The 12,868-nt window shown below is 31.5% G+C and overlaps 1 protein-coding gene across 2 annotated transcripts; it reads right to left on the bottom strand.

Moving 5' to 3' along the window:
- Window positions 1–291: 291 nt before the first annotated feature.
- LOC110027144 (TPR repeat-containing thioredoxin TDX) lies at window positions 292–12,445 on the bottom strand. 2 transcript variants are annotated; one of them, XM_020728452.1, is made up of 10 exons: window positions 12,207–12,445; window positions 12,056–12,089; window positions 4,427–4,603; window positions 4,259–4,346; window positions 4,097–4,177; window positions 3,961–4,025; window positions 3,517–3,657; window positions 3,282–3,374; window positions 2,832–2,874; window positions 292–781 (listed from the first exon to the last, which is right to left on the bottom strand). In XM_020728452.1, exons 1-10 carry the CDS (start codon window positions 12,314–12,316, stop codon window positions 447–449), a joined length of 1,167 nt encoding a protein of 388 aa, XP_020584111.1. In that variant the 5' UTR covers window positions 12,317–12,445; the 3' UTR covers window positions 292–446. The 2 variants fall into 2 exon arrangements, with proteins under 2 accessions (XP_020584111.1, XP_020584109.1); XM_020728450.1 differs by having other exon boundaries at window positions 294–781; window positions 3,282–3,392.
- Between the last annotated feature and the right edge of the window lie 423 nt (window positions 12,446–12,868).

Below are 12,868 nucleotides of genomic sequence, written 5' to 3'. Positions count from 1 at the left end.
TGACGAAACGCGCGAACCAAACGGTACGGCGGCGTTTTCATATAAGCTGCCCCTAAGCCACAATTTCAAAGCACAAAAACACATAAAGTTCCACGATTTTTTTTTTGAGATATTTACATTCATACCATGCAATTTCTATGTAATATAACAATTAAACTTCGATATTTACTTGAATTAAATCCAGATATTTAACGTCACTAGTCTTAAATTTTCTAAATTATGAAATGACACAAAAACAAATATCAAAGTTAAACTTTAAGATATATAAATAAGCATTAAATTGCTCAATCTAAAGTGATTTACATATACACCACACAATTTTTATGCATTTAGATATAGGACCTACATCATATGGTATAATTTCATATGCATTGCACACACATAACATTTATAATCATAAAAAGATATTAATGATTTTCTTTTAGTAACATTATCAACTAATCAACTCACAATTTTGTTGAGTGCAAAGCAATCTTCCTCTCAAGCCCCATTTTATCAGCTCCAACAATCTTATCAATCTCTTTACCATCTTTCACAAAGAAGAAAGTAGGAACACTGCTCACATTCCAACGGTGTGCAACGTCGCGAACTTCATCAATATCGAGCTTGAGGAAGACGACCTTGTGGTGCTGCTCTGCCAGGCTCTTGTAGACTGGTGCTATCGACCGACATGGTCCGCACCATGTTGCTGTGAAGTAAAGAATGGACAACCTCGATAGTTTTGAGGCAGCCTTGAGCTTCGTCTCGAGCTCGGTCAACAAGCGAATAGTCAGAACATTACCTGCATGTCGACGAAAGAAAAGAGTGTGATAATGTGATAGTTTCTTTTTTCTGATTATTTGAATAATTTAATACAACGTGATTTATAGACAAATCTAGGAAGAAACACGAAAACTATAGTAAACAAGAGTAAAAAAAATATTTATAATTGTGTATATATATAATAATAAGTTTAGTTTAAATATATACATCCAGTTTTAAATTCAGAGTAAATATGTTTTTCAAGCGCAAATCCTATGCTGGATTTGCTTTCTTAGCATTATCACTGGATTTCCTTCTATAAAACCAATAAGTTCAAAAGCTACATATCTAACACCTAAACTTTACTTTTTACATTTATACCACCCAAATCTTTCCTGTCACATCAAAAATACCACTTTAATTTCGAAAAAAATGAAATACATTTTTTCATGCACAGTTGCAGGGGCAGCATGTAAAAATTGAACTCTAGGTGCTAGATATGTAAATAGATAGGAATTCAGTGGTATGTATGTAGATCTCCCACAAAAGAAAAAAATGTATGCTCAGCTTGAGATGATTTCAGGAAATATTTCTCCATTTGAGTATTTAGTAAAAATATTTATTGATTGACTTTCTCAGAGCTTAGTAAACATCCATACTATACCTTGTTCTAACTTATCCTTGTCTGTCAACCTCAATAAATTTTATTTGATCATTTTATACCATATTATACATAATATTTATTGCTGACTTGTCACAATCTAAAATGATATTTTACCATAATAATTAGCAAATTCATTGGACAATGTTCCAAAATTCTAATGCAGTATAGAATCAAGTCACCACAATTTTTGTTAGTTTGTATAATTTGCATTTTTTAGGCTTCTAGCGTAAATTCATTATTATTTTTGAATAAAATTTCTTAGAATGGATTACCTTTAATGTACTGAAGTATATGATAGATAGCTCGTAGGCGTGGTTCGGTTGAATCAAACAGGAAAGGTTGATCAAGCCGAAAAGGAATGCAACGTAGATAAGTTTTACTACTAGTCTCGAATACATTTCCTTGTCAATGAATGGTTCTTCTTTTGTTTCCTCCAGTTTATGATTTAGGGCAATAGGTGTTACAACTAGTTTGCAACCTAGTTCTATAATTTCATTCAAGAGTTCTATTAAATATTTTTGTAGAAAGATGAAGAAGAGTTTGTTTGGGGCAGCTGCAGCTGTTTGAAAAATCTGCTGCTAAAAAAAATCTATTAAAAAAAAAAAAAAAAAGTCATACCGTAGTTTTATAGCAGCCACTGCAAGTAATCAGGTCAGATGGGAAAATACAGTTTTTTGAGAACACAGATAAAATACAATTTCTCCAAATAAAAAAAAAAACTTCGTTGAGACACCACACGGCTATCGCACCACAGCCTCAAACGCACCCGAAATCTTACTCTAAGCTCCTTTATCTCATATACCTTGATAAAATATTGTAGTAGATTTCGCTTATTGTCCTCATTGTTTTGATGCTGCTTCCCTTGTGGAATAGAATGTTTGATAAATAAAGAATGATCTTCTTGACTTTTTCTTTACCAAATTCATATAAATTTATAAACTTATTATATTATATTTAAATTTGTAAGTAGAAATTCAAACCGAAATGAAATCCATGAATTCTAGATCATAATGGAGGAAACCTAACTATTGCTCCGTATTAAGAACTAATAATTAAGCATAACTTTTTTGTACTTGGCTCTTTTAACACTGGTTTGCGGCAAGATTTGTGCTCTGATGGCCTATAAATGAAGCGTAGAGCCTATAAATAAACACAATTCATTCATATCCATTAAAGCCGTGACCAAAAAGAAAGAAGAAAATAAGAGTAACAACTATCATGATATGTTTGCATAAAAACAGGAAATAATTTGCAATATAAGCCAGAAGATGTATAACCAAGAACTCTAAATTATCATATTAGTTGAATAACCAAAAATACCACTTGGCTTAACTCCTCCGCAGTAATATCATGTATCTATATGGTGATGGCTGTAAAGAATTACTTAAATTAGAATGAAAAGAAACTTAGATACTGAAATCCATACCATCTTGCAAGACAGAGAGATATTCCGATTCGGCCTTACGATTCTGCTCATAAAAAAATAAAAAAAAACCATAAAAAGAATATGATAGAATGAGTAAAATGTGATATGATAATGTAAGTTATAAAATAAGGACATAGGGTGCAAGAGTCCAGTAATAAGTGACAAATAGAAGTACTTTATTTTCTATTCAAATTATCTCACGGAAATTTACATACATACCGCACAATTCCTCATGTACTTCACTTTTAAAAAGTTAGTACTAGTGAAATTTTTGATGTAATTTTAAAGATTAGAGTGTTATATATGTTATGAATGTTTTGGTGTGAGATATGTAAATATATAAGAATTGTGTGGTATGTATGTAAATGACCTTTATCTTATATTTGCAGCCTATATGGGTGCAAAAGAAGTTAAAAGAGATAAAAGACAGAAGTGAGTTAAAGCAGCTACCGCAGCTTCATCACGCTGATGACGTCTTTTAGCTTTCCTTCGCTCTCTCTCGTTCTTCAAATGCTCGTATTTTTTGCGGTGCTCTTCAACTTTCTGTAAATTAGGCTCAACCTAAAATACCAGCATTTCAAAATGCTCAACAAGATTGGGTATAAGTTTCAAATCTCTAATATTTGTCTTAAAAACAATTAAAGCTTGATTTTTTTTTGCTTTTATTGGGAGAATTGAATGCTACCATTTTCAGCACTGAGTAGATCTCCTCATCATGATCCAGTTTCGACGCCATACGTAGATCACTCACGGCCTCCTGCCAGTTTCCCATTAGTGCTTTCGCCATCCCTCGAGATTTATATCCTTTTGCTGAATCCGAATTTATCTAAAGTCAATTGGATCAAATTACTATAAGACTAAGAAAATACAGGCGATGTCATCCAATAAGAGAAAAAGTGTTAAAATGGTCTCTTGAATTTTGCAGAGAGCCTTTTTAGTCCCAGAGTTTATAAAAATCTTAATTTAGTCCCCACACTTTTTTAATTGAAGGCAGAAATAGTCTGGCACTTTTAGAGATCTCAGGACTAAAATTACCCCATGTAAATAGTAAAGGAATAATTTTGACATTTCACTCCATCTAATAATAAAAAGAGCAATCGTTAAATAGGCTAGAAATAACGAAACTAACCTGCAAAGCTGCATCCGCATCTCGAATGGCTGCATTTGGCTTGCGCATCTTCACAAAAACACTAGCTGAAAAGAACAAAATTTGCTGCAATAAGTCAACTAATCAACATAATTACGAAGCTTTTCAGCAGCTTTACCTCTAGTTGCATACAAAATAGCCGAAGTCGGATTAAGCATAATAGCTTCGGTTAGATGCTCAATTGCATCTTCATGTTTGCCTAAAATACATAGAATTCAATCAATAAACTTAAGTAAACGACTTCAACAAGTTTTGATATCAGAAGAATTACAGAACCAACCCTCAGATATTGCATCCACCGCTTTCGCCTTGGAGATTTGTGCTGCATCACGGTTCTCTTCAGTAACTTCGACTGAGGGATCCCCCATCTATCAACAAATTCCGAGAAGCTAAATTGGTATTTCATACTAGAAATGGGTTTTCTACTAAAAAAGCAAATTTGGAAAACCTTTTGTGGGGAATCATTATCGGGTTCAACAACTTCGCCTTCCAACTCAATATCCGATTCAACAATTTCATCATCGTGGTTGTCATCATCATCAACTTCATTCCTTGGTTTAGGATTATTACTGTCAACAAATTCAGCATTTGGCATAGTACCCATTTCTTGTTTCGCATCACTTTTCTACATGGTTGGTAAGGAAACACCACATCATAATACTTCATTTAAAAATTTACATACACGCAACACAATTCTTTTGTATTTACATATCAACCTAAAGTTCCATATTTACATTTATAACACGTTTGCATTATAAATCTATCCGTAGGAAGGTATATTTCACTTATAAAATGTTAGTAATAGTGGTATTTTTAATGTAATGTTAATGATTTGAGTGGTATGCAAGTAAATATCAAAGTTAAGGTGTTAGATATGTAAATATATAAGAATTGTGTGGTATATATGTAAATGCGCCAAATTCATAATAGACTGCTCTACACAAATAAAGTCATAATCGCTGAATTGATTAGCCGTCAATTTTAGCAAAGATTTAAAAATTTTTGTGGCAAAATCTGCAGCAAGTTGATGTGCTCGTCACATAATAATTATCACATGTCGATAAGGAGTTGCAATGCATATCAAGATAAGTAATGGAGTTGTGCTATGCAGTCGCGCACAAAAAAAATGTTAGTGGGCAGCAAGCAAAATGAAATGAAATTTAAGAGTGAATGTGGATGCGTGTTTGGGTGCAACTAGGGCGGTAATCAAGCTGTGAGCTGAGTCAAGTATGCTATGGTATGACTTGGTTGAATCGAAATTGTTCATGCTTAGTTTGAGCTTCATGCAAGCTTTTCCATATATACTTATACTTGACATGCTACAAAATTTTAATGTCCAAACTTGATTCGTATTTGGCTTGTTTATATTAATTAAAATTCAAATGAATATTTATTTTTCATATAAAATTAAAAATTTAAATGAATATTTATTTTTTGATATAAAATGAATATTCATTTTTACCATCGCATTAGTCAAAAAGAACTTAAGGAGGCTTTAAAGAAAACTAAAGGTGGAAAGTTGTATGACCTGATGATATCCCAATTAAAGTGTAGAATTATTTATGAGATTTGGGAGTTTCTTGGCTTACTAAACTCTTTAATATTATTTTAATAACTAAAACATGCATGAGGAGTGGAGGAATAGTATTTTGGTCATTTTTAAGAATAAAGGTGCACAAAAGTGTGCGAATTATAGAGGAATTAAGTTGATGTGCTATACTTTTAAATTATGGGAAAGGATAATTGACCATAGGTTAAGACGTATTACAAAAATTTGTCATTACCAATTTGGATTTATGTCGGGCAGGTCTACTATGAAAGCTATACATTTATTGATAGGTTTCATGGAGAAGTTCAGAGATAATAAATTGGGTCTATATTTTATTTTTATTGATATAGAAAAAGCTTACGATAAGGTTTCAAGAGAAATCTTTTAGAGAGTTCTTAAGAAGAAAGATGTTGATATGACTTATATTCAAATCATTAAAGATATGTATAAAAAATGATCTTAATTTCTTAAAACTAAATGAAAGTATGACACTAAATAGGACACAATGGTGAAAAAGGATTCATGTAGCCAACCACACGTACAACAACAACAACAACAAAGCCTTAATCCCACTAAGTGGGGTCGACAACATGAATCCTTCTTCTCCATTGCGTCTTATTTAGTGTCATATTTTCATTTAATTCTAATAAATTAAGATAATTTTTTTTATACAATATGCCCAAGTCTTCCTAGGTCTACCTCTAGCTTTCTTAACACAAGTCGAATCTAAAACATTTACTCTCCTAATCGGATCACCAGATGGTTGACGTTTAATTTGACCAAACCATCTAAGACACTCACTCTAATTTTGTCCGTCACTAGAGCTACACCAACCCTATCATGGATATATTCATTTCTCATTTTGTCTCTAAATGTAAAGCCACTCATCCACCTAATCATACTCCTCTCGCCAACACTTAAACTTAGTATTATGGTTCTCTTTTAAAGGCCAACATTCAACGCCATAGAGCATTGTAGGTCTCACCATCTTATAAAATTTTCCTTTTAGTCTAAGCGGGTACTTTTCTATCACCCGAAGCATTCCTCCACTTCAACAACCCAACTTAAATTTTACTATTAACATCCCCATCTATATCACCATCGCTTTGAACAACAAACCCGAAATGCCTAAAAAGTTCACACCTTTTAATAATTTGATCATCCAAAGTTACATTTCTGTCATTAGAGCTATTACTACTAAAATTACATTCCATGTATTCAGTTTTAGTTCTACTCAAACGAAGGTCTTTAGACTCCAATGTAGACCTCCATAATTCATGTTTTTCCTGGGCTTTTTCTCAAGTCTTATCCACAAGAAGGATATCATCAACAAAAACATACACAAAGGTACATCCTCCTGTAAATGTCCAGTAAAACCATCCATAACTAAAGCAACAAGATATGAGATTAAAGCCAATTCCTAGTGTAATCCAACAGAAATAGGAAAATATTTGGTCGATCCTCCTTCAGTTCGAACACAAGTAACAACTCTAATATACATATCTTCAATGACTAGAATATAAGTCACATCAACACCTTTCTTCTCAAGAACTCTCCAAAGAATTTATTGGAATCTTATCATAAGCTTTTTCTAAATCAATAAAAATCAAATGTAGATACTCCTTTCTCCATCAAACCTTTGAATAAATGTATAGTTTCCATAGTAGACCTGCCTAACATAAATCCAAATTGATTATGAAAAATCTTTATAATACGTTTTAACCTATGTTCAATTACCCTCTCCCATAATTTTAAAGTATACACATCAACTTAATTCATCTATAATTTGCACATTCTTGTGCATGTCCTTTATTCTTAAAACTGGAAACCAAAATACTCTTCCTCCACTCCTCAAACATCATTTAGTTATTAAAATAATATTAAAAAGTTTAATAAGCCAAGACACTCTCAAATCTTTTAAATATTTTCACACTTCAATTGGGATATCATCAGGTCCTACAAACTTTCCCCTCTTAGTTTTCTTTAAAGCCTTCTCAACTTCTTTTTAACTAATGCGATGATAAAAATAAAACATTTTAGTATTATTAATGATATTATGATCACTAAGATCGATCGTATTTTCAGAAAATTCATTAAAAAGTTTATCAAAATAACTCAATCACCTATGTTGAATATCTTTTTCTAAGCAAAACACTTTTTCATTTTCATCTTTAATACACTTTACTTGATTTAAATCTTTAGTTTTCTTTTCTATTTGTTTGACTAGTTTATACATATATTTTTCACCATCCTTATTATCTAATGTATTATAAATATCACTAAAAGCCAAATTTCTAGCATCATAGATTGTTCTTTTAGACTCCATGCGAGCCATATGATATTTTTCCCAGTTCACTAAGCTATTACATTTAAACCAATTTTTATAACATAACTTCTTATATTTTTTCTTTTTTTGCAAATTATTATTCCACCACCGACTATTTTCATTCATAGAAACTTTTTCTTTTGATTCTCCAAGTACATCTTTTGTCACTTGTTTAATAGTGTTACTTACTTTATCCTACATAACATTTGCTTCTTCATGAACATCCCAAATTTTGACATCATGAATTTTACTCATAAAAATAATTTTATTTGCTTTTTAGGTACCTGCATCTAATTCTACAATGATAAATCTAGTATTCTTAATTTTACAACTCTTATCTCAAAATCATGAACTAATAATCGATGTTGGGCACTTAACACACTTGGAATGACCTTACAATCTTTACAATCTCGATGATCTCTTCTTCTCATAAGAAAATAATCAATTTGTGTATTTTTGTGTTTTATTAGATCTATTCTTATAAGTAATAAGATGTTCATCTCTTTTCTTGAATAAAATATTAGTAATAACAAAATCATACGCTAAAGCAAAATCTAATAAGACTCAACCTTCTTCATTAATAACTCCAAAATCATAGCCACCATGAATATTTCTAAAATCTTCTACCACTATACCGACATGTCCATTCAAATCTCAAATAAAAATTCTTTCTTTAAAAGGTATCATTTGTATTAAGTCTTTTAAGACATTCAAGAATTTATTTTTAGAACCTATATCTAAACCTATTTAGGAGCATAAGCACTTACAATATTAAAAATCTTAATATCAATAATAATATTAAGGGTAATAATTTTTTCTCCAACTCTATTAATTTTTACAACATTATCTTTCAAACTCTTATCTATTATTACACCAACACCATTTCTAGTGCTACTCTTACCAGAATATCAAAGTTTAAAACCTAAATTATCAATCTCCTTAGCCTTTTCTTCAACCCATTTAGTTTCTTTATATATAAGAGATTTATCTTTCTATAAATCATAATATCAACTAATTCCATTAATTTACCATTGAAAGCACCTATATTCCAAGATCCTATCTTAATATTAGTTTCATGAACTAGCTTCTTTACCTGCAACCATCCGTAATGTGGGAACTCTTGCTTATTTGACACTACACCCAGGTGCCGGTGTAATGACCCTTGCACACTTTTCACTATATTCAAGCCATACAACGCTTCACGTCTAGGGGACGCCCTAACCCTTATACAATGATAAAAAATATTCATATCATGATTTTTTTCGACAAAGTTTACGCTGACTGTCGATTACCTAACGCAATCCTCCATTTTTCACATCCGGGCTTGGGACCGATAATGACACATGATTTTTCATATGTGCATTTTATTTTTTATAAAAAAGTTATTAACAAATAATTTTATGAATATAAATAAATAAGTAATTGAATATATTTCAAATTAATATCTAACTAATTTAGACCAATAAAAAAAATAATATATAAATTGCATGATAGTTTTTTGTAATCAAATAACATAAATAAGTACTAATAAACTAGTTTATTGGAATAAAAAAATAATATATATATATATATTAAATTAAAATGCATATTTATTTTAAATTATAATAAGTTACTATTAAATATATTATTAAATAAGATATAATTAATCAATTTTATTTAAATAATATATCATATAGGTATGTAACATTTAACAACTTGTTGAACAATAAACGAGTTTGTTCATGAACATTAACAAACGAGTTGTACTATATTTAAATTTGGGTCATTTAAGCTTTGAATTTTTAAAAAATATTCAAACTTGTTTATTGTAATAAACATGATCAAGAATGGAGTTCAAGTTGCTCATCAAGTGCATTGGTTCATTTATACTCCTAGGTACAACAAATAAGTGAACAAGCAACGAATTGCATGTGGCATATATGGGTGATGCAACATTGATGAGGATTTTAATGAAACTTAGGGATGGTAAAAGCAAGGGGTGTAAACGAATCAAGTTGAGCTCAAGCCGCCCTCAGCTTGAGATTGAGCTTGAGCTTGATATTAATCGTGTTCGAACTTGAGCTTAGTTTTACAAGTTCAAACAGGCTCACAAGTCGACTTGTTTATCATGAAAGAGAAAAAATAATATTGATTTAAACTAGTACTAAAAAAATGATAAAAAGAATAAGCAAAAAAGAGGAAATTAATACAAAATTACTCGATATAAAATATAGAATATTATTTTTAAGATATTTTTAATAATTTAGAAATAAAGCTTGAAAATATAAAATATAGAATATTATTTTTAAGATATTTTTAATAATTTAGAGATAAAGCTTGAAACTTTAAAATAGTTTGAGAATGTTTTATATTAATTATTTTTTAAGAGAATTGGATCTTGAGCTAATAAGTTGAGTCGGAGTTGCCTTGAGCTTGGCTTATGACCTCGTTGAGCCCAACTTACGAGTAACTTACTGAGTCGAGCATAGTTTGGCACATAATTTGGCTTTGCTTAGCTACACCCAAACTAAGCCAAAATAAATTTTAGGACATTCACTCAGAAAGCAAACAATGGAAGCGATAAGAATAAAACTCTACAAATGTAGTTTCAAAAGGGTTGAAAACTTCACCAAATCAACTCCTCGTAGCATGACTTAACTCATGTTAGTTGACCTATGAAACACATGAGTTGTACCGTCTAACTTGGTTGAATAATCAACCAAGATGTCCTAAAACATCTATTTTTTATGCATCTTGTAAAGGAAGACAAAGTACACACAACAAGTCACCTAAAAGCTATCTAATAACCAACAAAGCTCAAGCTTTGAGAGCATATCCAATTAATTATATCCAATTACGACATCATTGAGGTCTTTGTGCTAATACATTAGGCATTCAACTAGGAAAATCTATGATGATCAATACTGTATAAGAGCATTTACAAACCTACGACACAATTCTTATGTATTTACATATCTAACACCTAAAATTTCGTATTTACATTTATAACACTCAAAAGTTAACATCACATCAAAAGTATAATCATTATTAACTTTAAAAATGTAAAATGCACCTTTTTCATGCATTGGTTCATGACACCAAAATGTTATAAGTGTAAATATCAAACTTTAGGCATTAGATGTACAAATACGTAAGAATGGTGTGGTATCTACGTGACCTACACTAGAATATTAAAGTATGTAATGTATGACATATGATGAACATGTCTTATCCTTCAAGTGTCACACAAGCTATTGGTACGTCTGATTAAAAATAATAACAAATCAATTTGCACCACATCAACTCACTTTTCTTTTAATATCATATAAGAAGAAATGACAGATGTAAGAAGTCGCCCTAAATTTATCTACAAAGCAACAATGACCAATTGCCAACCATAGGTTATATCAAGTCAATTTTATTGCACCAACAACATCCTCATCATCAAGACCTCTATGTTTATAAATAATGCATCCAACCAAGTAAACCGATGATCCATTAACTCTTTGTCATACAAAAGCAATCAGTGTTCAACATACTTCAAGGAGCTGCAGATATACAATCAATGTGCCTGATTAGAAAATAATAAATAAATAAATGATGAAAGATTTACTACATACAATTTAATTTCTATGTATTTATATATCTAACACCTAAACTTTAATATTTACCTATATGCCACCTTATTTATGCATGAAAAGGTATATATATTCACTTTTTAAAATTTAAAAAGGAGGTATTTTTTATGTGATATGAAAGATTTAAATGTTATACATGTAAATAATAAAGTTTAGATACTAGATATGTATATAAATGTCCCATAAATGATATGTATATCAGACATGCGTATCATGGGTTAACTGAAATAATAATGATAAAATGCCAAGCTATGAAGGATTAATAGACTAAAAAGCCATATTTTAAAAATAGATAACTAATATATGCCAGTGACAAATAACCAAACTCCGAGTTCTTCCCTCTATCTAAAACTCCATATCTTTCAGTAACCGAGGATTACTTCTGCCAACACTCAAATTTCCATTTGAAGCAATGGAACCGCAAAATTCTCCGCTCAACAGCCACCCAAAGAAAATCAAACAGAGAAACTAACAAACACATTCATAATAAATTAAAAATATGGGTAATAAAAAAAAAACAAAATAAACAAAAGAGCAAAACTTCCATCGTAAACAAGAACAAAGAGAAATGAGAGAATCTCTAACCGAAGCAGACTTGAAAGGAATCCGAGCGCCGATGCTGAGAACCCCAAAAAAAAAAAAAAACCAAAACAATCTTTAGCGATTATTGAAGTTCTCCATGATAGCAACGACACTCAATCGATTCAAGGGGGTGAAAAAAAGAGAGAAACAAAACCTGTCGAGGTAGTCTCGGAAAAACCCTAGCGAAGGATCGTGAAGAAAAGACGGATCAGATTTGCAGTGGCTGACGAAAGCCCTCAGCTGCGCTACTTTTGTTGCGTCCATCACACCTATCTCCCTCTCCCTCCCACGCCCACCGAAGGATGCCCTTACAGCGTGAAGCTTCCCGGCAAAATGGGATTCGGATTTTTATTTTTATAGTTTCTGCAAGCTAGCGGAAAGCAAATTGCGGTGCATCACGGGCTGAAGAATTATTCCAACTTAAGGACGTGCGTAGCACAATAAAACTATTGCCAGCTGTAATTGGTCCCACCTTTTATTTCAAAATAAATTTAAAATAAATAGTAATTTTAATTTTCTTACGGTCCGACCCGATGATTAACCCGAACTCTTTTTTACTTTTCCCGAATCACATTTTAACTTTCTACACACAGTTACGAGAGTTTAGGGCCTACTCTTCCTTGGCGAAAATCTCCTGCGCAACGCATCCTCTGGCGAAACCCTTCAGCAAAACGCAGCTTCCGGCGGAAGCGAAGGTCATGGCGTCGACTCGTTCGATAAAATCACGATATGCACCTAAACCAGAGTCGGGAAATACGAGTAATACATCATTAACACAATAATAACACAACAATACCACGTCAATAGCATCACACA

Source organism: Phalaenopsis equestris, unplaced genomic scaffold (assembly GCF_001263595.1).
Source record: "Phalaenopsis equestris unplaced genomic scaffold, ASM126359v1 Scaffold000417, whole genome shotgun sequence".
NCBI lineage: Eukaryota > Viridiplantae > Streptophyta > Magnoliopsida > Asparagales > Orchidaceae > Phalaenopsis > Phalaenopsis equestris.
Note: the sequence above shows the minus strand (reverse complement) of the source record. Positions and strands in the feature narration are given on the sequence as shown.